The following is a 27094-nucleotide window of genomic DNA, read 5'->3' as shown; positions in this document are numbered from 1 at the left end:
GCCCTCTGAACCTTGTGTGTGTCTAACTCAATCAGGTTTCCTTTACCCACACAATGAGATGATAGAGCAATGTAACGTTTCATAAACTCAGATGCCATTATGGGACAGGATAGGAGGAACATATGTTGCAATGTGTTTGTTGTCTTCCCGGTAACCTTGGAGGTGCACAATTCCCCAAACATGCTGCGGTGTTCATTAGAATGATAGTAATGACATTTAAATGTATTCCCAGCCAGGGAAGAAATGCTGATGAGTTTATGTAATTTGCATTTAGATGGCAGTGAGATGCTTGCAGAGTACAAGAACCTTAAACCCCTTCTTGCCCAGTGAAGACCTTCACAAACTCTCTTCTCCTTTTCTTCACTTATAAATCTTTTTATAGTTATATATTCTCATTAGCACAGCAGTCAGCAATAATACACTTTTTTTTTTTTTTTGCTCTACTTAAGCAGGTTTCTCTGGAATCCAACTCTTCAATGAATTCCAACACCCCACTGGTGAGAATAACTCATCTGTCTTCCACCGATGGCACCATGTTAGCCAATGTGTCTGAGCTTGGCTTGCCCACAGATCCTAAATGGGAGCTACCAAGAAGTCGGTAAGTATGTAAATTTGGCAGTGGGAATTTTCTAAGGATTAAAAAAAGTGTGACCGTATAGATGCTTTAGAACAGCAACCGACATACATTATGGGAGAAGTGCAAAACATGACAACAATTCTACTTGGAGAATAGAATACTTCCACTTGCATGTTAATGGCAATAGCAGATAGGTTCAAGGGTGCAGTTAACCGGCTTAGCATCAAGGCCTAGACTGAAGGTCTGGGGTTTGTAAAGTCTGGACATAAAACATAAAAAATTTGAATAAGTTAAAGAGGAAGTAAACCCTGGTGGGTTTTACTTCCTCTTTATTTCCCTGCAAAGGTAAAGCATAATGGGCTACTATGCATCGCATAGTAGCTCATTATGTGTCGCTTACCTGAAATCGAAGCCTGCGATGTCACTGCTATCCTCACTAGCAGCGAGCGTCCATCTTCAACCCCTCTTCCTTCCGGGGCTGCGAACTCCGGCTCTGTGACTAGCCGAAGTCGTGTAATTTCACTCCCACACATGCACATGGGAGCTGCCAGTCATGTGCCCTTTCTAAAGTGTGCATGCACCGTACTCATCTGCGCTCAGATTTTTTTGTAAATATCTCCTAATCCGTGGACGTTTAGGAGATATTTCAATCACCTACAGATAAGCCTTAATATAGGCTTACCTGTAGGTAAAAGTGATTGTACAGGGTGTACAACCACTTTAAACGTAAAGCTAACATTAGAGTTTAAAAAAAACATTTCTACATAAAGGGAATGTGTTTCCCCAATTGAGTCTTTGATGTCCTTTTGTATATTCCTTGTAGATCTGTGCAGTAATCTAGCATTTTACCTCTGTGCAGGCTTTCTCTACAGACAGGTCACTGCTGTTCTCTTTCCTATGTCTTGTATCTGCCCTAATGTAGACTGACATACTGGATCCCATTCACAGCTCTGCTCCCTGCACAGGCTATGTAGCATAGTAATGATGCCCTCACTACTTTCACAGACTAATAACTGGGTTTGCAAAGACATTTTGTGTACACAAAGTGAACTCCCATCCTTCTGTGGCTATTGAGGAATATATTTAAATGTGTACCACAATTCAGCTTTAAACAAAATACATTGGAGAATTGAGATTCATTTGCTCATCATTAGGCTTGAAGCTTCTGACATGCCTGTGAGCGAGAAACATTCTGTATGAAAGCAACAGAAGGTATCGCATCCAGCAATGGTTACACAGAGGGCTGCAATATACACAGTGGAGGCTGATTATGCTAAATGAAATGTTATTAAATTATGTTATCAATTAGGTAATTGTTTTCATCTTTGGTTTAGGTTGACATTGGGAAAACCATTGGGTGAAGGATGCTTTGGCCAAGTTGTGATGGCAGAAGCTATCGGAATTGATAAGGATAAGCCAAATAAATCATGTACTGTAGCAGTGAAGATGTTGAAAGGTAAACTCCTGAAATTCATATTGCCACTTTGGCAATTTAAGAATTGGCTGTGTATCATATATATATATATATATATATATTTTTTTTTTTTATTGTTTTGTGATTGACTATTTTGTTCGCTGCACCTACCAACTGCAAAGTACTAATGAATAAATCGGTGCCATCATTTAATAACTTGCACTAATTTCAGTAGATAATTTGTTAATAATGCCAAATTCCCCTGTTGTACAGATGATGCCACAGATAAAGACCTCTCAGACCTGGTGTCTGAAATGGAAATGATGAAGATGATCGGGAAGCATAAAAATATAATAAACCTGCTGGGAGCGTGTACACAAGATGGTATGTATGTGTTATAAAGAGAACATTATGATGTAAAATCCCAGGAGCCATACATAGAGCCAACCTTTTTTTAACTTTCCTGGTGTATCGAAGCAGATGTTTCCTTTGCTTCTAAATATTGCAAGCTGGCTTGTAGATAAATTGGCTTGACCCTGAATTGTACAATCATTTGTCTACACCGGCTATGCAGGATTATGGTGTATTATGTATACTATATATATATATTCTATAAAACATTTTCATTTGTAGCTCCAACACAGGATTTTGGGGGGGATGAATAGATAGTAATCCTACCCTGATGACCTTTCCATACATTTTATGAATAGGAAATCTTCCACAGATTACCTCTTGACAATGTCTTTCCGCTAATTCCCATTAGGTATGTTACTTGGTTACAGAGTAAGTGAGGTTGAAAATAAGACACAAGTCAATCAAGTCCAACCTATGTGTGTTTATATGTCAGTATTACATTGTATATCCCTGTATGTTGGGGTCATTGAGGTGCTTATCTAATAGCTTTTTGAAACTATCGATGCCACCCCATGGCCCCCCCCGCTGAAACCACCACCTGTGAAAGGGAATTCCACATCTTTGCTGCTCTTACAGTAAAGCACCCTCTATGCAGTTTAAGTTTAAACCTCTTTTCTTCGAATTTTAGTGAGTGGCCACGTGTCTTATTAAGCTCCCTTCTGCAAAAAAGTTTTATCCCTATTGTGGGGTCACCTGTACGGTATTTGGAAGTTAAAATCATATCCCCTCTCAAGCGTCTCTTCTCCAGAGAATAAGTTCTGTGCTCCATTTCCAGCACATCCTTCCTGAGGACTGGCCCCCCGAACTGGACAGCATAATCCATGTGCGGCCGGACCAAAGTCTTGTAGAGTGGGAGAATTATCGCTTTATCCGTGGAGTTAATCCCCTTTAATGCATGCAAATTGTTTGCTTTGTTAGCAGCAGCTTGGCATTGCATGTTATGGGCCTATAGCATACACCCAGTATTATTTTCCCCTTAGCTTCACCCCTTTGGAGCACTACTCATAAGGATTCCACCTCCTCTTTAGCTCCCTTATTGATGTCATCTCTCACATTCACTTGTACATTATTCTTGATATATATGCATACCCCCTCCCCCTTTTTACCCTCAATCCCTGCGATAAAGGGAATACCCTTGAATGGTTGCCAGCCAATCATGAGAGCTGTCAAACCAGGTCTCTGAAATTGCCACAAAATCTAAATCCTCCTCGTTCAACAGTATCTCTAGTTCACCCATCTTGTTCACCAGGCATTGGTGAACATGCCATGTAATTTAGACTGGTCACATACTGTCTTTTTATTTGGTTTTCCAAGGTTGCAAATAGGACTTGTTACTATACTTGCCTTGGGTTTATGTGCTTTGGTCAACCTATAACTAATGCCCCCAATACTACCCTCTGGAATATGTCCTGCGCTGACTATCTCTACCTCTGGACCCTCCCCCCCTTCGCCTAGTTTAAAAACCCCTCTAACTTTTCGGCCATCTTCACTCTCGGCAGATCTGCACCCTCCTGTTGGCACTACCCACCCAGCTTGACAAACTTTATATGAAAAATCAAAGGAGCCCAAATTCCAATTGAAAAATCAACTGACCCAGGTGATAAATTGACAGCTGAACAGTGAATGCAGTTAATCAGATGCAGTAACTGTCCAGTTATTCAGACAGTCATGGGTGCCAACTGTCTGAATACAATAGCTGGCGGGGAGGTTTATCCCTCCATGCTGTTTAGGGTTGGTGGAGGAATCTATGCATGTATGGGTAGCCTTAATCTAAACAAAATGGTTGTTGAAATGTATACAGTAATGGGGCTGGAGCCACGTCAAGCTGTAGTTATAGCAAACACTGTTAATTTGAAGAAGTTTTTATAACTGGTTTAAAAACACACGATGGCTGCATGTGTAATTTTGCACCAGGAGAACAGAATCGGAGTATCTGTTTACACAAATCACTAGGTATGTTTGCTGTAAAAATTGAAGGTTTTGTTGTCTGAAAAAGTAGTTTAGTAAATTACCTTCTCCCTTCACACCGGCCCCTTCCTGTACTAAAAGCGAGGCCATCTCCACTCATTAGAGGCACTCTCCTTAGCTTTTTCAATAAATGATGCGTAATAAAAGACATCCTGGGTTTTAAAAATAACACGGGTAATAAATTACCTTGTCTGAGGAGCAGCTGCTTCATGATGAGGCACAGACTACGGGAAAGATGTGGCAGAACGAGGTGTTTGCCTGCCAAGGCACAAATGATATACAAGGTAGAATAGACCTATACAGAGAACCTAGCTATCCTCCTCCCAGCAAACCAAATACTAAGACTAACTCATAAACAAGGTGCTAAATGATTAGCCTGGGTGGGCAGCCATTCAAAGTGTATACCAATTGATCAATATGGTATTATAATGTATATCATAATACACCAGCTGGAAGTATACTGCATGTGAGGCAAAAACTTAAAGAATTACTGATCTGAAAGAAAGGAGAAAGGGAGAAAATGGATTTAAGAAATGAATTTGTGTGAATTAGACTGCCATCATCCTAAATCGCATTATAGAAAATATGCAACAATTGCATTTGGGAGATGCCCCTTTGGACTTTTTATATGGCAGAATAAGGAGTATATATAAATCATATATATATTTAATAATATAAATATTTATAGATTTATGTCTGATCATTGATGTATTATTGCAATTTATGATTGTTGGATATTTGTATGCTATATGCATGTTTTTATTTTTATTGTGTATATTAATAAAGTTGGCAGTAAATATGCCTTTTAATTAACTATCTGATTTATATATACTCCTTATTCTGCCATAAAAAGTCCAAAGGGGCATCTCCCAAATGCAATTTTTGCATATTTTCTATAATGATCTGAAAGAAAACCGTGCCGCATAACAGAACACAGAGGAAGTAGCCATGCTGTAGGCCTTGTTTGTATTCAGTCTACCAGTACATGCAAACCATTGGATGGGGTTTAAAAATAAAAATGTTTGAAGGCCTTCTCTATAGTGCAGTCACACACTTTGCTATCTCAAAGGTTGCTTGTTCTGCATCAGATTTGGCCATTCATGGTAATGGCACAGCATTTTTTCTAAAACCCCATTTACATGGATGTCAAAGGGTCCAATCTTTCACTAATCTCCAGATCTATCTGGAGATTAGTGAAAGATTGGACTATTTGAGAACCACGTGGGACCTTGATTGTGGCTTTCACACGCCCCCATACCTTGCCAGCTATACATGGTATACATGGTATACAAGTATGGGGTTTTTTTAAGACTTTTTCAGCTTTCTTTGACCATAAATAGCCTGTGTAGGTACCTTTTAGCATGTTTTGAAGCAATGTAGCCACCACCAAGTAGCCAGTGAACTGAGCATGGAATACCAAGAACACAAGCTGGGCATCCTTCATCTCTAATAAACATTCATTTCAACATGATGGTCTCTGATTCTATAATAGAATGTTGCGTGAAATGCTTGTCAACACCAATGTGTAACCCATGATCTGGTCCTTTTCTACACTGTGTAGGTCCTCTATATGTCTTGGTTGAATACGCATCCAAGGGGAACCTCAGGGAATATTTAAGGATCCGACGCCCCCCTGGGATGGACTATTCATTTGATACATGTAAAATCCCCACCGAACAGCTGACGTTCAAGGATTTGGTGTCCAGTGCGTACCAAGTTGCCCGGGGGATGGAATATCTGGCATCTCAGAAGGTAAGTTTCTATTTTTCTTTTTACTTGATATCACCTTTATATTTTACAGATCACTGAACTCCTGTAGTAGTTTGACTGTGTTCAATAATAGTTCTTTAGTTCCAAACCTGTCATAATCCTGTGCAAATCAAACTGATGATATCATGAAAAATTAAAATGACTAGTCAAAACATTTGGTGGATCTAAGGTCATAAGCTGCTGAAGTTATATGCAATATTCAAACTTTCTGCATTGTGGAAACTGTCTACAGTTAACAATGGCACATTGAATAATAACCTGTTGATAAAAAAGATTTCATTGTGTTCCCTTATATTGAAATGTTATCCTACTTTATTTTGTATATTTTTTGATAAGTAAATCTGCCAGATCTTGTGCATCTTGAGTTCTTAGCTTGGAGCTACTAAAAGTTTGGAGTATGTCACCAGCTGATGGACAGGTACCCATAATTCCCCAGTACCTCTTCAGTAGAGATGAAAATGCACAGAAGTTCTTCGGTGTTTCACATGCTGAGCGTTGTAAAAAAGACAGAGTGGGATGTAAGCACTTCTTTCTTTCAGAAAGCTCCCCTGATGAGCCCGTGATAAACAGGCCACCGCAATTGTCATATATTGCCAACATGGCAGCCCTCTCAAGGAATGATCACTGTAGAAGACATTAACGGGGAGGGGGTGGTATAGAGTGAAGCCTGAGCTGTTCTTCCATTGTCCTCATTCTGTGTACCCAGCAGGGAGAAAATGAAAGACATAGGCATCCCTTTAGCTGACACACAGTCTGTGTACGGGAGGAGCAGAATTCTGTCGAGGCAGCAGATGCTGTACACAATTGTGCAAGTTGCCAAAGTGATTTTTTTTTTCCCTTATTACAAAAACATGTTTGCTGGTTGTAACATTCTAAAATACCACTTTCCATCTTTATTTTTGCTGAGGAATGCTGTAGAATTTAAACTGATGTGGTCTAAATTGTTTTGAAGATAACTGATAAAGCTGAAGCACCTTGTGGAGTCTGCAAGCATTGCTTCCTGAGTCCCTTTGGAAACGCCTGGCTTTTAATCCTATTCTGTACATAAGGGCCAAGCTGAAGTTAGAGGAGCTCCAGTCTGTAAAATAATTAAGTCAGTAGCTACAACTACTGTAGCTGCTCACTTTTACTATGACACTTGCCTGTCCAGGGATCCCGCAATGTTGGCATCGAGTCAATTTGTCAATCGGCTTTGGGTGCAGGCATCGGCATCGGCATTGTAAGTAAGGGAAACCAGCAGTGAAGCCTTCAGGCTTCGCAGCTGGTTTCCTACTGCATGTGCGCAAGTCGTACTGCGCTTTCTGAATTGTCCCACTGTCTTCTGGGACCTGTGTGTCCCATAAGGCAGTAGTGGGAAGGAGAAGGGGCTGGAAATGTCTCAGAATGACAATATTACCCAGAAGTGGGAGCGGTACCTGTCAAAACCTGGTACCCGCTCCCCCCCAAAAAGTGTTAAATGTGGCAGTGGAGGGGGCATGGTGTGACCAACTGAAGCTTCTTCTTTTGGGTGGAGCTCCGCCTCTAAATCCCCCTAGCCAAAGGCTGTACATTAGGCCGGGCATCAAATCTCAGATGGTTCAGCAGGAATAGGCTGAAAGTCAAACCATATATGGGCAGGCTGAATGTACCCAAGTTGATCGATCAACTAGTACAACCAGCCTATTCGATTTTACATGCGATTTATTGCTAGCGGGTAACACTGACTTTGTTGATGGGGGAATTTAAAGTTTAAAGGAAAATTTGCTCCGTCTATGGCCGGCCTAAAGAGGAGTTCTGGCCCACGCACCTAAAAAATTAAGTCGGCAGCTACAGATACTGTAGCTGCTGACTTTTACTATTAGGACACTTACCTGTCCAGACATTCAGTGGTGTCCTCTACTTGGCTCTTGGGTGCTGGCGCCACCATCTTGGCTAAGGGAAACCGGCAGTGAAGCCTTGTGGCTTAACAGCCGTTTTTCTACTGTGCATGCGCGAATCGCCCAGCTCTCTGTTATTGGGCTGGCTGGGAGGGGGAAGGGGGAGAACTTCCAGCTCACTTTGCCCCCGCGAACTGAGCCAGAAGTGGCAGCAGGGTGAGCATGCCTAAATGCACAGATTAAATACCTATAAGGGAGATCTATTACCTTCCAGGAATTTGTATTTCTGTCCAGCTATCTGAGATTTACACTGCTCTGCAACACATCAGTCAATGACTGGCAGAGGAGGAGACTTGATTTTTCTCTGCTGCAGATTCCCTTTCATTTAAGGATCCTGTCTCTGTCAGCCTGTGACTGGCCAGTGATGCCCAGGTGAATAGTAATTAAATACCACATTCTCCTTGCCCTTCTTTTGCTTATAATTATTATACTGGTGCTGTGTATACTATATGAGCAAGCAAATAGTTCAGTGCAGTACACGCTATAGCAGTACATGGAGGAAATTCTATGCAGACTTTTTGGTTCTCAATATTTGCGAAAAGGGTGGAGCGCTGACATAACTCCTTGTCAAGAATTTTGTCATTACTCAGTACTAAGAACCCAACTATTTTGTTTAAATGAATGAGAACCAGTGACATTAGGCTTACGTGAGCCACTTTCATTTCCTATGTTTAGTAAAGGAAACAGTCATTGTTTTGCTATAGAATTTCTTTGGAGGAAGATTTTTATACATTTCATATGGCAATTGTTTTTTTGTTTTCTCTTGCAGTGTATTCACAGAGACCTGGCAGCCAGAAATGTGCTAGTTACTGAAGACAGTGTGATGAAAATTGCTGACTTTGGGCTGGCCAGAGACATTCATAACATAGACTACTATAAGAAGACCACAAACGTAAGTGGATTTTAGGAAGCTGGCAAACATGATTTGTATGAACAAGGATTATGATTATTAATATTATTCATCATTTAATGCTAAAACAACTATACATTGAAACTGGATATTATATTTATAGGTGCTACTCATGTAAAAATAAATAAATAAATGCAGTTTTGGCTTGCATTTACTATATAGCACAGCTGGTGGTGGTCCACACATGATCTGCAATCCTAAAAATATGCTGGTTGTACCCAAGTACTATCATCTTGCCGTACGTGGTTTGAATCTGGGCTGGTCCCTGCTGAACTTCAAATCTATGGCTGGCTTTATTCAGTCCCAAACCACACCAGGAGATAAGATAATGACATGTAAATGTCCACTTATGGTACATCATTCTCAAGCATGCATTGTTTGCAGGGGAAGTACATTTGTATAGTTATCTTTAGTCGGCCATAGATGATACGATTTTCTTTTCTGCAATCACAGGTGGAGCTATTGTGTTCTGCAGTCCCTGCCGGGAGAACACAGTGATAATTGCTAGTGGCTATAATCAAATCCTGAAAATCCAACATGCTGGTTGTGCCCAAGTCGATCAATGGATCAACTTGGGTACAGTCAGCCTGCCAATGCATGGTTTGAATCTCGGACAGTCCCTGCTGAACAAACTGAGACTCTAACTATTAATGGCTGGCTTTTTTCAGTCCCAGACCACACCAGGCGAAGGTCGACTGAAGTAAAACGCACTCGTACCTCCTTGAAGCATCTCAAACTGATCCCAAACACATGCTCAACACGCCTAAAAGTCAGTCGATACAAGCTCAAAGCCAGTCAACACGGACCCTTACTCTGCAACACCACTCACTTTTTTTTTCATAAAAGCTGATCAGACATCATCCAAGCTTATGTTCATCACAAAAATGTTAACACACAAGTGATCCAGAAATGATTCGTTATCTATCCAGTCTGGTGTGATCACATAGATTTGCAATTTTTTACATGGTGGCCCCACCTTCCTTTTTTTGTAATGTGTTTATCCATAGCCATTCTCCTTGTCCATGATGCAGCATAAGTCCATTACACAACAGAGAAAGCTTGAGCTGAGGGATTATAGGAGAAGGTGGGATGGTGCCATTTTGGCTGTACAAATTGTGCTGACGGTTCGGTCCTTTTTGTCTTTCCAATTACAGGGTCGACTGCCTGTGAAATGGATGGCTCCGGAAGCATTGTTTGACCGTGTCTACACTCACCAGAGCGATGTGTAAGCATTAGCTTAGCCCTTTATAAACATAAATGTACCAGTCTGGTCCTGGCCATATTATAGACAGTACAAGGTCGTTGTTACAGAACAGACAGTGCATCAAAAACAGTGTGGGATTGGATGCAAACTCATCAGCAGTTTCCAATTGCCTTTGGTGCAGAAAACTCTTCTGTATTCTTTAAAGTTTCTGAAAGCATAGACCAGCTTGTGTTCTCCCAACTAGTCAGCCGCCTCCTGCTATTTTCCGCTGCTGGCTTGAATTTGGTTGATCTTTGAGAAGACGCAGAGACTGCTCTCAACACTAAATAAACGTGTGTTTTTAAACACATTTGCATAAATATGGAAATGCCTATTCTTATAGAAACCTAACATCTGAGAGCGACAATCCAAAATGTACTTCAGTAGTTTATGACTACTTTGAAGCTAATTTATGAAGACTCGAGCTAGAGGAGTTGTACGTAAGCTGGTTCGTTCTTTAATTTTCAAAGCTTGCATCATGGGATTGGATTGGTGAACTGTCTGTGCTGTAGAAATTCCAAGTGATTTGTAGTATTTGGGGCTGGTTACAGAACTGCCAGCTTTAGTAGCTATTCATGTCATCCAAATGCAACTTTTGATGACTATGGCACACCAGCAATTTTATAGCTGCTTAGATGAGTATTGCAATCATCTGCAACAGCAACTCTTTATCCAGCTACAAATTACCAGGTAAAATAAGCAGAGGGATTTCTAGATGCTACAATTTGCACACAGTTTGTAGAGTCAATGAAATGTGCACAAAAAAAAAAAGAGTAAAAAGATTGCATATAAATGCTTCCCTCCCCCTGACCACCTTATCTTATATGATTAAGCCCATTTGGGTGAAACATGTCAGAGGGGTGGTCCTGGGGGCAGCACCATGTGCTGAAGCATGTTTGCTGACTAAAGCCCAACTCTCCCTTGAGGTGAATCTGCGTAAGTGTTAACACCTTGTTTATTTGGGGGTGGGGGGGTGGGGGGGGCGCTTTTACCTACCCAATCCTCCTCTTCACCAGTAGGCAGCTCTCCCCTATGCTCTTGTGATGGCCTGTCCTTCATGTCTAATGCAGACCTTGCATCGCTCTTGATAAAGTCAGGACCTTAGAGCAATGGATCCTGGGGGAGATGCTGCAAGAACCGGTCCCTCAAAGAAGAGGAGCGGAGGACTTAAACGGGGTGGATGTAGCAAAGTTACTCTTGCCACCTATAACCAGATAATTGGCTAAAATGTTTGATTTAGGGGGATAAAGTGAGTTTACATCTGTTAGGGCAACACCAACTTTTCTCTGGGCATCCCAGGATGGTGTAGCCCAGAGGTCAGCAACCTGTAGATCAGGGACAGGTGGCTGGTAGATCACGGTCTGCGTTTGCTGACCTGCCATTCCAGAGCATCAAGTGGAGTGTAATGCAGAGGGACAACTTGTAAATTTAGAGCTGTAGAAGGGAGCAAGAGCCGCATAAGCCGATGCCTCCTCTGTAGTGCTGACTCTTGTTCCATGCGGATTAATACCAACTGCACTCCAACTCATCAACAGATTTTCAGTGTGTGTGTTGATAGGTGGTGAGGGACGATATGTTGACTTCTCAACATCTGATTTAAACCCATGATTACCATGCAATGCACGCATTTGAGGCACGGTAGTCCTGCAATTAGAGGTTTAAATCGGGTGTGAGGAGACGGCACTGTGACCGGTGATCTTTGACTTCTCCCATGTTCAGGTAGATCTCCACCTCTCTAAGGTTGCCTACCTCTGGTGTAGACTGTATAGGATATCATATTAAAGATTTTCATGCTAGGAACAATTTTTAGTTGAGCTCACAATTGAAAAAAATATAGTGACATTCACATAGAACAGTGTGCAGCAGTATATAGACAGGCCTTGTTGGATTATAGGCAATACTCCAACAAGGATTACAAAGTTGTCATACAGCTGAGCAACATCACAGTTTGTACAAAGCTCTCTGTGTTTTTGCATCCGAGAGAGAACAAAAATAATGGTTTTAACCCCAGCAACCATATTTTCTAACAAGTCCTGGAAAAATGACATCTAGCATCTGAATGGCCATTCTAGACAAACACGTTTCTTTTTCTGCTGTGATTTATATATTTTTTTCCACATATGTCGGCATTGCCATTGTTGTGAGCAGCTCGGTCAGCATAAAACTGTTATTGTGGTCTCGCCACTCCAGCCTCTGTAGAATGAAATATTCAGGAGCCGTCTTATCTCTAATTATTTTTCATTGACTCGCCTTTCGGTGGCTGTACTCGAAAGGTCGGTATCACTTTGCTCCATTCATGCCTCGAGGTGCTGTATTGCAGCGCGCCAGTTTGTGCATGAATAATTCGATTTGTTCCATTCAGAACTCTGTAGAAGTTTCAACAAAGAAGGGCTGGAGGTAATGGATGAACTGTCACTTGTCTGATTAAATGCTCGTTTCAGTGTTAGATGCCGGGTCCAGCTATTTTTTATTTTTTTTTCCCCCTCTCTATTGGGGATCTATGAGTAACTAGTAAAATGGCCCAGGCAATTACTTTTATCAGCGTTAGGTATGCATGGCTGCACATAAATACGTTCAACCTTTCTTTGCAACAATAAGTGAGGGAGGAATGACCCATGTGAATATTAAAATCTTTACATCTTCATTTGCAGATGGTCGTTTGGAGTGCTTCTGTGGGAGACCTTTACTTTAGGGGGCTCTCCGTACCCCGGGATCCCAGTAGAAGAATTATTTAAGCTCTTGAAAGAGGGTCATCGGATGGACAAGCCAGCCAATTGCACACATGAACTGTAAGTTCACTGGACTATAAGTTCATAAAAAATCCAGCCATTTTTTTTGTTTTCTTTTGGATAGTGTGGGACATAGTTAAAGTATAGCTAAAAGCAAAACTTTTTTTTTTTTTTTTTTTTTAGTTTTGGATTGTAGAGATGGATTAGAACACCTGACAGTTTTTATTGCAGTCTGTGCACCCGTTGGGGAGATTCCCCCTTTTTATTTGTGCTGCTTACCATTATCATTGAAAATGAAAGCAAACGAAAATCCCACATTTTGGGTTGTCCCCAGAAAACTAATAGAGGGAAATCGTGTAATGCAGTCATTAGTTCTGGTGATCTGGGGATCCCCAGGACATTCTCATGGCTTTCCTCTCACTTTTTTGTTTGGCTTTGGGACAGGAAATGATGGGAAATCTCCTCAATGGGACACAGATGGCAAAAAATAAAGTTTTGCCTATTCGTTCTACTTTCATATTTCTGTCAGGTTTTTATTCCTGTCTGTGATCCTTTTGGGAAGGTTTTGCCTTACTTCCTGTCACTGTAACACCAGAACAATCCCTGGATCAAGTGGTTGCAACGGAACAGAAAGGCAGAGGCAAAAATGTAAATCATTGTTAGATGTTCCAACACAACTCGACTAAAATGTGTGTGTGTGTGTGTGTGTGTGTGTTTGGTCTGTATCACCATAGAGATTTTCAATCATTTCCTTTCCTGACGGGAAGTGATAAAATTTCTCTGGCAGAGGCTATAAAAATAATTCTCAATCAGCTTAAAATCTAAGGTCCCCTAACTCATTCATGCATACACATACTAGGGCCAAATTGGACAGGGCCCAGTTAACCTATCAGCATGTCTTTGGAGTGTGGGAGGAAACCAGAGTACAAAGAGGAAACCTATGCAGGCACAATGGAGAACATACCTACTCCAGGCAGGTAGTGCTGTTGTTCGGAATCGAACTGTCAACCCTAGTACTGTTAGGCTAAACTGCTAACCACTTAGCCACTGTGCTGCCCATTTATTAATTTATGATATGTATTATTTCAGGTTTTGGTAGATGTTGGAAAGAGGATATTTCAGGTTTTGAGGCTGGAGAAAAAAAAGCTTTCCACTTCTATTTCTTTGGGACTCTGCTGAGATCTCTTTGCCAAGTTCCTGGGTCTGCACATCTGCTCTGTTTGTTATGAAGGGTTCCCACCATGCTTATGCCGGGTTCCCAGGTCTGCACACCTGCTGTACCCATTATGAAGGGCTCTCACTTTCCCTTTTTGAATTTTATTGATTTTCTATAATGGTGAATGAACACAAAAAGGTGGTGGCACGGAGAGCTCGCTATTGGAGTATCCAATGCATAAGAGAAAATGTAAAAGTAAATGTTAGCGTAACTGTTTACATGCATACAACGTAAAATATGCTCAGACACAGCTGTGTCCTATTTTTCGTTTACTGCTATTCGCAGATGATTTATGCTGCTATACACAGCTGTGCGAATGGACCTATAGACTAGTATACAGATGCATGCAAAACTATACACTGTACGCAGCATACAATATGCCAATGTGAATGATTCCTTAATGTAGATGCACCAACCCAACCAATCTGCACCTCTAATGCCGCGTACACACGGTTGGATTTTCCGACGGAAAATGTTCGATGGGAGATTTTTGTTGTTAATTCTGACCATGTGTGGGCTCCATCTGACATTTTCCATCCGGATTTCCGACACACAAAATTTGAGATCTGGATTCCGGTTATGTGTACACAATTGTAAGCTCTAACGAGCAGGGCCCTCTGATCCCTCCTGTATTGATTTGTATTGTAAGTGTACTGTCTGCCCTCATTTTGTAAAGCGCTGCGCAAACTGTTGGTGCTATATAAATCCTGAATAATAATAATAATAATTCCGAAGCACAAAGTTCTACGCATACTCGGAATCAAGAAGAGCCACACTGGCTATTGAACTTCAGTTTTCTCGGCTCGTTGTACATCACCGCGTTGTTGACGTTCGGAATTTCTGACAACATTGTGTGACCGTGTGTATGTGTGTATGAGGCATAAGAGTCTGAGGTCTCATCCAATGTTTTTACTACAACCGGGGGAAAGAAAAATTATCAGATTTCCCGCAGCAAGTACCGTATAATGCCTTAGGTTTACCAAAATTTGTAAATTAAAAGGTTACTTTATTCTTGATGAGAAAAAATTTTTTTTTATAGCCAAATACTACAGGCAACTTGACCAGTGACCATACTTGTCCCTTCAGTACTATGTGATTAGCCCTCTAAGCTAAAAGGCATCCTGGACAAATGCAGCATAGAAACATTTTAGGGTTGACTGCCATTTGTATCTAAGAAAACGGATGAGCAATCCATGTTTGAAGAATGGGCATAAGGAATATTAGAGTTTAGCCACTGATGGTCTTTGTTTTGGCAGGTATATGATAATGAGAGAGTGCTGGCATGCGGTACCATCACAAAGACCCACCTTCAAGCAGCTCGTTGAAGATCTTGACCGCACCCTTACTGTAACTTCTACTGATGTAAGTAATTTTATGCACGTTTTCTAGTTTAACAATGTCAGTGTCATATTTAAAATAAAAACTATACGCTAAATGCCTGACAACTACTGTGGCATTGCTTGGCTGGTACAACACCTGCTAACATTACACTGTAGAGTGGTAAGCACTAGACATGTGCACTCTGAAATATTTTGTTTCGGAATTTCGTTTTAGTCCGAAAAAAAACATTTATTTAGTTACTCCCGAAATTTGTTTTTATTTATTTTGTTTAGTTAAAAAATGCATCCGTCCAAAAAATCCCAAAAAATTAAGGACAAATCTGTCATTGAAGGCTTATGGTGTCTGAATGTTCTCAGAAGATTCAACGGAGCAGCTAAACTGTAAGACGCTGCAATCGTACATTTCTGGTCAAATGTTCCGCCTACAAGCTATAGTAGAATTCTAATGTTATATGACACTAGTAATAATTATATTTATTAGTTATTACTAGTCAACCAACATTAGAATTCTACTATAGCCTATGGGCGGAGCATTTGACCATAAATATCCACTCACGGCGACTGCTTCGTCAAATCTTCATGTCGAATCTTTTCTCTCTATGTCGAATAATCTTGGACTAATTAGTTAAGTTAAAGGGGTTGTAAAGTAAAAATTTTTATTTTCTTAAAATAACAAACATGTCATACTTGCCTCCACTGTGCAGCTCGTTTTGCACAGAGTGGCCCCGAACCTGCTCTTCTGGGGTCCCTCGGCGGCTGTCTCTGCTTCCTCCCGCAGGTGCTTCTCACGTTAATGCGAGCTCCCTCGCATTGGTGAGAAGCACTGCGGGCGCGCTCCCGTGATACAGCCGGCGGCTATAGCCGCTCGCTGTATCACAAGGCCCCGCCCCCCGGCGCGCTGCGTCATTGGATGTGATTGACAGCAGCGCGAGCCAATGGCTGCGCTGCTTTCAATCCATCCACTCCAGCCAATCAGCGGCCAGGCTGAGCGGCGAAGAGGACGGCGGGGGCGAGCGCGGGATTTTCGAGGGGTCAGGTAAGTAAAACGGGGGGACTGGGGGCGCGGGCAGTGTGAGATGTTTTTTCACCTTAATGCATAGAATGCATTAAGGTGAAAAAACATTTACCTTTACAACCCCTTTAAGTTAGGCACATTCAACCTTTTTTTTTTTACTATTGTCTCTATAATGTTGAATCTTTTTTCTGTTGAATAATCTTGTCTAATAGAGCTAGGTTAGGCACATTGGACCACAGGTTCGATGGACACAGATCGCTATTGTCAGCGTCATGTCGAATCTTCTATCTATATTGAACTGCAACGAAAATAAAGCATTTGTCGGATCTTTCGGTTTTCAGATTCTGTGCGTTCGTTATCATTTGTTAAAACGATAACGAAAATACCCGAAATTCGGACGAAAAGTAATGCTCATGTCTAGTAAGCACTATAACAGATGTATGGATCAGAGGCAGAAAGTGAAAATCCAGGCAGCCTCTGATCCATGCACTGGATGATACAGTAGGTAACCCCTTGTCAGAGGGCAAGATGAAGATATTGCATAAGCTGGGCAGTGCCACTTTTTTTTTTAATACATTTCTTTCATTTCAAAGTCTAGATTGCATATGGTTTCTGATATCAGACATGTGCTTTAAAAAAGCCATAAAGAGAAATCTGATTATTCTGCCTACATTTGAGGCATGAGATTTGGGTCCATGGACATATCAGTTTGTGCCTACTTGCTTGCCTAGACCAATAGTCTCCAAACTGCAGCCCATAGGCTAAATTCAGCCATTGGGCACCATTCCTCCCACTGACATGAGCATTGAGGCACCATTCCTCCCACTGACATGAGCATTGAGGCACCATTCCTCCCACTGGCACGAGCACTGAGGCGCCATTCCTCCCACTGGCACGAGCACTGAGGCGCCATTCCTCCCACTGGCACGAGCACTGAGGCGCCATTCCTCCCACTGGCAAGAGCACTGAGGCGCCATTCCTCCCACTGGCACGAGCAATTCAGACTATTCATCCAACTAATACCAATAATGAGACACTCATTTCTTTACTCACACTGACCCCCAAGCCTTAAGCATCTTTTACTCCTACTGATGCTGGGCCATTTTCTACTTTCACTGGCCACAGTCAGGCCTTTCTAAAGTCTGGAGGACAATGTAATGGCCCTTTGTTTAGAAAGTTTTCAGACCCCTGATCTTAGACGATTTGTGACATTGCCATTCTGTGGTGTCCCAACTGACCTAACAAGCAGTTGGTAAAGGGGCAGTTTTATTAGCAGAATTATTGCACTGATCTTCTTCACTTCAAGACCTGCGTCAGCTGACTGCCATTATTCTCAGAATTTGAACAGGAGACGAGTTCAAAGTAGTTAACTTGACATACTAGATCCCAGAAAACTTTGCACTGAGAAAATATGGAGACTACCCATCCTGTCCCATCCTTTTGAAAATGCCATTCTCCTGGATGTCTTGCTGTTCCAGTGGCTTCAGTACTTTGATGCCCTGTCCTACACCAAATGTACAGATCAAGACTCTGATTCTTTAATCTGCTTGTTGTGGGACCTACACCCAAAGTAATAAAGACAGGGCGCACCAGATTTTGAGGACGTTGGCAGTGGGAGAGGCTGTATTTCTTATTAGTACAGCTTTCCTTTATAAGTAAACCATGTAAGGCCGCCCTAAATGTGTTATATGTATGCATATATATTTGTATTTATAGAAAGAGGCGGTGACAATGGACACTTTTTGCTGCCTGTGACAACAATAGTGTCAGTGTTCTAGTCTGACGCCCTTACCTACAGTCATGAACAACACACTACTGTACAGTCTGTGTACCGACATCTCCGCCAATTAGCCTTGCTCCGTTTCCACAGCATTACTCCCCTTTAAAAGAAAAACCTACAAGCCCCATTTGTCTGGTGGCGTGCTGCAAGACTCCGTGTTCAGATTCCCCAGACTCTGCTACACAAAGGCTCTCTGTGCTAGTGGCAGGGACACCTTGTTTTCTTACCCTTAATTGGAGCAATTTGTGTGAAACGAATGACGTGACTCTGAAATGTGCAATCTCCATTACTACCTCTGAGTGATTAGTGCCTATTGATCGGAGCTCTCTGCACTCTGGAATCACAGCAATTCCCTTATTCTAAGAAATTTAAGTTACAATTCTGACATGAATGCATCATATTTGGCATTAAATTGGTCATGTTTGGGTGTGTTTGAATTTTTGTGTTTCTTTATTTCCCCTCTCCAAGTAGTGAGTTCATTCTGGTAAAGTTAGGCAGGTTTAACAAACATCACTTACATAGTTATGTAAAAAATATATTGGTTTAAGACACACTTATCAATAGTTATGTAAAAAAAATTGGTTTAAGAAACGCTTATCAATAGTTATTTTAAAAAAAAAAAAAAGAAAAAAAAGTTTGGTTTAACAAACGCCAATCAAGAATTACAATTTGAATGTGTTTGTAAACATAGTTTTTATTTTTTTAGTTTTGCAGAAAAGGTTGGGTCCACGCAGTCTGTGTTCATGCTAGAGAGACTTCTCTTTACTTGTCTTGATGATCATTGTCTCCAAAACAGAGATTGGAGAAAATTCTACATTTTTCAGTTATCGCCAGAGCAAGGTGTTAGGGTAAATTATCCAATAGGGACCAATGTTTCAGTGACAACTGTCTAAAGAGGGTCTCTCCTCCCAATGTAGAGATTTCCTTTCATTTCTTGTTGCTTCCCCAAAAAAATGTTTCACAAGCAAGATACAAATAGCAAAAATCTCTTCCCTACTCTTGAAAGCATCAAAATAAAAAAAGATTTAAAAAAAACATAAAATTGTTTACATCCACCCGGTCCTCCTAGATCGGGGGTCTCCAAACTATGGCTCTCCAGTTCAGGAAAAGTTGTTCTAAAAGCGATCCAGTGGCTAATCGGCCGCTCAAATCCCTTTTAGCTGAAATAAAATTGCAGCTGAAAGAAAAATAACGGGGTTACGGCTGACGGCGTCAGCCATCACCCCGATAAACCACTTCAAGCCTGTAACATAAATGTATATTAGAGGGTCTTGAAGTGGCTCTAGAGCCAACATTTTTCCTTCAAATTACTTTTTTTTTGCCATTTTATCTCCCCCCCACTTCTGGAAACAGTAAATGCGATTCGCCATCTTAGAGAGTTCTCACTGGAACCATTCTCACCTTTTGGAAGAGGTCCCCTCTATTCCTCTTCTGGAGACCATCATAAAGAAGCATTTCCCTTCACCGGCTGTAACAACAATGGTCACCCGGACAAATATAAAGGGCAAAGAGGTGTTAACTAATCCATATGCTATCCTATAATTGCATAAGGTGTTCCAGTGTGTGAAGTGATGTACCTCCATCTCAAATCAATCATATACAATAATCAAATGGCCACAGGAATGTATTTGAGGTACAGCACAGACAACAATATCATTAAAAAAGAGGTATTTAGGGCCGAAACAACAAATCGATTAATCGACAACTAATTGATTATGAAATGAATCGATTACTATTTTCATAATCGATTAATCGGCCACTAACATAATGGGGTTAAAAAACTAAACTAAAATTAACCCTTTATAGTACAAAAAGAGCAAATCACTACTGTAAATATTATTTTCACTGCCCCATAGTAAAAAATAAACCCCTTACAGTAGTGATTATTTGCTCTTTTTGTACTAATTTTAGTTTAGTTTTTTTAACCCCATTATGTTACTAAACATCTCAGGCCTGGATCACACCTGTTTTTTGGTGCTTTTTGCAGAAACACACTACAGTTCATTTACATAGTTTCCTATGGGACACATTCACATCCATGATTTTTTCAGCTGCTGCGTATTTGGAAAAGACAAGGAAAAGACGAGGACTTTTTTTTAACGCAAAAACTGTTATTTAGTTTTTTTGGTTCAATATACTTCAATGGAAAAGCTTCAGAAAAGCATGTAATAATGCGTTTTTGAGGCAAATTTGTGTTTTTTCAATCTGCCCAACAACAAATTACCTTTTTTTTTTTTTCTTTTTTTTCTTTTTTTTAAGGTTATTAACCGATTAAACGAAACAATAATCGACCAACTAATCAATTATGAAAATATAACAAACATAAGTATTTAAATACCACAAATTAACAACGAAATGCCAAATTCAAGTGCATTTCAATGCTCAACCTTTTTTCGTAAATCTATGTCACTTCCTTAGGAGAAGATGCTATTGGTATGGTATCTGCAGGTAATAAAAAAAAAAAAAAAATACAAATGTGATTCCATCCTAATCTTAAAAAAAGTGTTTGAAGTGTCTCACTATGGCAACTTATTCTGGGAATGAGCATAGTCAAGCGCAATAGGTAGATCCTTCTATGCATTAGAATGAAAATGTCATACAACTTCTGTAACTACAATTCTGTTTTTACTGCAGCTTTGTGGATTTATTTTTTATTTATTTTTTATAGTATTTTGTATCGCAATAATTAAAGCCACTGTTCTAACAGATTTGTTTTTCTCTCTTTCAGGAGTACCTTGACCTTTCTGTGCCATTTGAGCAGTATTCACCAGTGTGCCAGGACAGTCACAGCACTTGTTCATCGGGAGATGATTCAGTCTTTGCACATGACATTCTTCCAGATGAGCCCTGTCTTCCCAAGCAACAGCAATACAGTGGCATCATTAGAACATGACTTTTACCTGGATAGACACACAGGAAAGAAGGAATGTAGACTTGAGGCATATGGACAGGCCCGCCCAGTCGTGATACTTGCTGTACACTAAGTCAAGAAGCACTGTTTGGCCTGAAGGAACTGCCATGATACAGAGAAAGAGAGAAATATATGAAAATTTATATATATATATTTGAGAAGGATGTTAACATTAGGGTGCCCAGCGATGGGACCTCTAGTGATCTGCCAATGAGCAAACCAATCTGTGCCTATATATTAGGAGAATATTGAATGTGTACAAATACGCCATGCCTGTAAAGATTGTAAACTTTTTAATGCTGTTTTTTTTTTTTTTATTTTTTTTTTTTGGGGAGTAGATCGGAAATTCAGCTCTGCTTGCAGGAAACTGAATACTTGTCACACAGAGATGGAAATTAGTACGTCAGCTTATGAATTGTCACTTGTTACAGAACTACACAGCTCTTAGGTCCGTGCATTTTACATTATGCCCCATAATTGCATACCTCTAACATGGTTAAGTGCAAAGCCCAGTGTGGTCCAAAACACATAGCAACCAATCAGAAATCCGTTTTCATGTAACTCCTTTTTAACTATGCGTAAAAGACGGCAAAGGTAAATTGCAAGTCTGTAAACATTAAGGCAAATCTATTTTGATGGGGAAAAAAATGATCATCCGATATTTTTTTTTTTTTTTTTTTTTAAGTTCTATTTTTGTTACATTTTTCTTAATTGTTATTTAATTTATTTAATAATTATTCTGCAGAGATTTTCCAGATTGTTAATTTTTTTTTTTTTTTTTTCAGATTTAAATATTTGCTTCTTTTCTGTTAGATATCAATAGTTTCAGATACCTGAAAGCAGAGCATGCCATCTACTTCAAAACTTTTTTTGTTATGCAAAATACAGTGTAAATAAGCATAAGTACATAATGTATATAAAACTGAAAATTGAATATTATATAAATATATATATATATATATATAAATATAAAAAGAAAAAATACTAATATACTCACAGCAATCTATTCTGAGAAAGATCTTATCTCACACATTGCAGTCTAGGATAACACTGATCTAGTCATATATAAATTTATTTTCACGAATTTTATTTAAAAAAAAAAATATTTGTTTACCCTGTATATTTGTAAAGTTATTTATAGACTTTATTAACCTCTTTTTTTTCTTTTGTTTTTTCTTACATAGTTATAGCTTTACTGTACACGTTTTACACTCACAGATTATATGTTTTAACTTATTAACAGTCCATACATTTTACTCATTTTTTGTTTGTAAGGTTTACTCAGAAATACCTGAACTTGTAAAAATGTATAGTCCTCTAATTAGTTGCATCATATGGTTGTATGTATATATTTGCTGTTTGGCAGAGAAACACAGCACAAACTGGCACGGATACTATTTACAAGTTTATTTTTTTTTTCTTTAAAAAAAAAAAAAAAAAAAATTACTCTAATTTATATTTATCAAATTTCTACCTTCATGTATCGTGAAAAACATGGCTACATCTTTATTGTCAAAGGAGGAGTGCTTACAGGGCATAAGAAAGTGAGCAGGCGAAGACTTGTGTGCTGTATGAGATACCCACGTGATCATTATGGAATATTTTTGCATCTCTCCAGTAAATTCCAATTTGGGTTTAGGTTCTCTTCTTTGAGGAACTTCGAAAAGGTCTTGAAGAAAATCCTCTGGCATCAACCTGTTGACAGTATTTATTTTGTTTATCCTGGACTGCATTAAGAAAACAGATTTTTACTATATTGCAATAAACAAAAGTCTCTAAATTAAGTATTAAAAGTATTTGTTGAAATATATATTTTTTTTCACCAGTTTACCCACCTCTAATGTGAAGATTTTTGTCTTGCTTTTGTTTTATAAATAGCCAACACGCGCTTAATTTTTGCCCCTTTGTTTAGTAGCATATAAAAGATTGCCGAAACATTGATATATGAAATATTTCCAAAGCATTTTTCTTTTTTTCTTCTTTTTTTCTTCTTTTTTTTTTTTTTACCCACCATGTGTTGTTCTGTGCCCCCCCCCCCCAATTTGGGTGCCAAAATGAATTTCATCGTTTTCACACTTTTGGAAGCACACTTATGGAAGACTTGGCTACTTATATCACAACTGACTTTTTTTTAATTATTAATTTATTATTATTTTTTTTTATTTTTATTGCTGCTCATATATTGGAAAAAGTGTAGCAGGCACCATGGTTTGCCATCTTTCTCATTTTCCTTAAGTAAATACTGAGCACTCACGCACTGTAGAAGATATGAAAACTCGTAAAATGTGAGTTTTCTGCCATACATATGGAAAATATTGTACATTTTCTTTTGAATAAATTAAAGAGTGGTATTTTCTTACAAATGTCTGCTAATTATGTACATTCCAGTGCTTAATACTTCCCCCAGTAAGGTACAAAATTTGCGCATGGGTTGAAATCTCACTAGAAATTATATATATTATATATATAATTTATTGAGTTTTTACAAGATGTATCTGTTGTAGACATTGAATTAACGTTTTTTCTTATTGAACGCTTATATAGTTTTATAGCAAGAATGATCTTTAAGAGCTAAATCGAAGTTGACTTTTTCCTATATTTTGTACTGCTGAATTCGCATTCCACAGGTTTTCATGTGGTAGTTGGGTTTTGTTAGGGAATGGTTTGGTTTGATTTCTTGACAATTGATACCTGACCTGTGCTGCTGTAGAGGAGGTGGACACCAGATTAACTACCCTTCTGCTTTTTTGTTAATTTTTGCAAACATAACTTTTACCAAAACAATAAAGACAAAAATGACTTGTTAATGTGTTGGCATTATTATCTTAAAATTTTCATTGCGCAATCAAACACATTATTATATGTATCATAACATGTAGCTGTATGCAATTGTTTGGGAATAGCTGGTGAAGTTATGCTGCCCACTTTTTTAGATACACCTTGCCAGTACCGGGTTCGACTCCCTTTTGCCTTCAGAACTGCCTTAATTCTTCATGGCATAGATTCAACGAGGTGTTGGAAACATTCCTCAAAGATTTTGATCCATAGTGACATGATAGCATCACACAGTTGCTGCAGATTTGTCGGCTGCACATCCACGATGTGAATTTCCAGTTCCACCACATTCCAAAGGTGGTCTATTGGATTGAGATTTGGTGACTGTGGAGGCCATTGGGGTACAGTGACCTCATTGTCATGTTCAAGAAACCAGTGGCGAGATGATTTGACATGGTGCATTATACTGCTGGAAGTAGCCATCACAAGATGGGTGCGCTGTAGTCCTGAAGGGATGAACATGCTCCGCAACCATACTTGGGTAGGCCATGGCGTTTAACCGGTTCCCAACCATGTCACGCAAGATATACTGTGGCAAAAAGCTTCTCCTGGGCGATATATGTCCTACCTCTTTTTTTCGCCCACCAGAGGGTGCAGGTGCCCGCTGCACGGCGGGGAACAAGATGCGCATGGCAGGCTGGCCACGCGGGATCACGAGCGTCAGCACAGGGATTTGTGTGTGTGTGTGTGTGTGTGTGTGTGTGTGTGTGTGTGTACGCACAAATCCCTGTGCTGTCAGAGGACAGGAGCCATATCGTTTGTTTCTATTAAGTAGGAAAAATTATATGTCTCCTCTCCTAGTCAATCCTATCACCATACAGTTAGAACACGTGGAGGGACCACACAATTAACCCCTTGATTGCCCCTTAGTGTTAACCCCTTCCCTGCCAGTGACATTTACACATTAATCAGTGCATTTTTATAGCACTGATCACTGTATAAATGCCAGTGGTCCCAAAAAAGTGTCAAGTTGCCGTATCCGCTAAAAATCGCAGATTGCCACCATTACTAGTAAAAAGAAATGCCATAAATCTTTCCCATAGTTAGCAGACTCTATAACTTTTGGGAAAACCAATCAATATACGCTCATTGAGATATATATATATATATATATATATATATATATATATATATATATATATATATATTTTTTTTTTTTTATTTATTTTTTGTAAAAGAATATATATTGCCCTAAACTGATAAAGAATTTTTTTTTTAATGGGGGATATTTATTATAGCAAAAAGTAAAAGATTTTTTTTTTTTTTTTCAAAAATGCTGCTTTTTTTTGTTTATAGAACAAAAAATTAAAACCGCAGAGGTGATCAAATGCCACCAAAAGAAAGCTCTATTTGTGGGGGGACAGCCTCAAATGACCGCACAATTGTCAGTTAAAGCGACACAGTGCCAAATTGTAATAAGTGCTCTGGTTAGGAAGGGGGTAAAATCTTCTGGGGCTGAAGTGGTTAAACAATGCTTAATTGGTACTAAGGGGCCCAAAGTGTGGCAAGAAAATATCCCCCACACCATTACACCACCACCAGTCTGAACTGTTGATACAAGGCAGGATGCATCCATGCTTTCATGTTGTTTATGTCAAATTCTGACCCCACCATCTGAATATTGCATGTGAAATCGAGAATCATCAGACCAGGCAACATTTTTCCAAACTTCTATTGTCCAATTCTGGTGAGCCTTTGCCAGTTGTAGCCTCAGTTTCCTGTTCTTAGCTGACCCGATGTGGTCTCCTGCTGCTGTAGCACATCTGCTTCAAGGTTCAATGTGTTGTGTGTTCAGAGATGGTATTCTGCATACCTTTGTTGTAACGAGTGCTTATTTGAGTCTGCCCATTCTCCTCATCAACAAGGCATTTTTGGCCACACAATTTCCGTTCGCGGGATATTTTTTCAGACCATTCTTTGTAAACGCTAGAGATGGTTGTGTGTGAAACTCCCAGTAGATCAGCAGTTTTTGAAATAATCAGACCAGCCCATCTGGCACCAACAATGCCACGTTCAAAGTCCCTTAAGGGCTATGTTAACATTTTGTGTATTTTTTTCTAAATTCCAGCTCCCCTATGTACCGCTATAGCATTAATGTACTTATTTTGCAAAAATAAAACTGCTTTCTATTAATTCTACACATTCTTGCCTCACTCTCTTCATAGTAGTTAAACACACTGGTTGATTACCTCTGCCTTACTTCCTGGTCAGACTAGAGGTCATGACACAGGAAGGAGTTGACCAGCTGATCTCATTAGCACACATCCTGCATTATCTACCCTCAGCTGGTCAACTCCTTCCTGTATCGTGACCAAAAGTCTGACCAGGAAGTAAGGCAGAAGTAATCAAGCAGTGTGTTCAACCACTGGGCACTTAAACCCCCTTCCTAAATAGGCCAATTTTCAGCTTTTGGTGCTCTCACATTTTGAATGACAATTACTCAGTCATGCAACACTGTAAATATATGAAATTGTTGTCCTTTTTTCACACAAATAGAGCTTTCTTTTGGTGGTATTTAATCGCTGCTGGGTTTTTTATTTTTTGCCCAATAAAAGAAAAAAGACAAATTCTGTAAAAAAAAAAAAAAAAAAAAAATGAAATTTTCTTTGTTTCTGTTATAAAATTTAGCAAATTAGTAATTTTTCTTATAAATTTTGGCCAAAATTTATACCGCTTATATACTGCTTATATCTTTGGTAAAAATAAGTACAAATTGGTGTATATTATTTGGTTTTGTGAAAGTTATAGAGTCCACAAGCTATGGTGCCAATATCTGAAAATTGATCACACCTGAAGTACTTGACAGCCTATCTCATTTCTTGAGACCCTAACATGCCAGAAAAGTACAAATACCCCCCAAATGACCCCTTTTTGGAAAGTAGACATTCCAAGGTATTAAGTAAGTAGCATGGTGAGGTTTTTGAAGTTGTAATTTTTTCTCACAAAATTGTCATATTAGCAGGCTATTTCTCACACACAGCATATGCATGCCACAAATTACACCCCAAAACACATTCTGCTATTACTCCTGAGTATGGCGATACCACATGTGTGAG

General features: G+C 39.5%; 1 protein-coding gene across 4 annotated transcripts in view; it reads left to right on the top strand.

The window, feature by feature from the left end:
- The window catches only part of FGFR3 (fibroblast growth factor receptor 3), a 127493-nt gene extending 103483 nt beyond the window's left edge, over positions 1-24010 (top strand). For 2 of the 4 annotated variants that reach the window (XM_077477929.1, XM_077477927.1), the window contains exons 10-18: positions 453-598; positions 1912-2033; positions 2265-2375; positions 5935-6125; positions 8829-8951; positions 10124-10194; positions 12864-13001; positions 15414-15519; positions 21021-24010. In XM_077477929.1, coding sequence (XP_077334055.1) covers positions 453-598; positions 1912-2033; positions 2265-2375; positions 5935-6125; positions 8829-8951; positions 10124-10194; positions 12864-13001; positions 15414-15519; positions 21021-21185 — 1173 coding nt within the window. In that variant the 3' untranslated portion in view covers positions 21186-24010. Of the gene's footprint in view, positions 1-449; positions 599-1911; positions 2034-2264; positions 2376-5934; positions 6126-8828; positions 8952-10123; positions 10195-12863; positions 13002-15413; positions 15520-21020 lie in introns of all 4 variants that reach the window. The other 2 variants (XM_077477928.1, XM_077477926.1) reach the window with 1 other exon arrangement.
- The last annotated feature ends 3084 nt before the right edge of the window (positions 24011-27094 follow it).

This window comes from Lithobates pipiens, unplaced genomic scaffold (assembly GCF_037356315.1).
Source record: "Lithobates pipiens isolate NorthernLeopardFrog02 unplaced genomic scaffold, aLitPip1_a1.2 Scaffold_13, whole genome shotgun sequence".
In the NCBI taxonomy this organism is placed as follows: Eukaryota; Metazoa; Chordata; class Amphibia; order Anura; family Ranidae; genus Lithobates; species Lithobates pipiens.
This window is presented reverse-complemented; position numbering and strand designations above follow the sequence as displayed.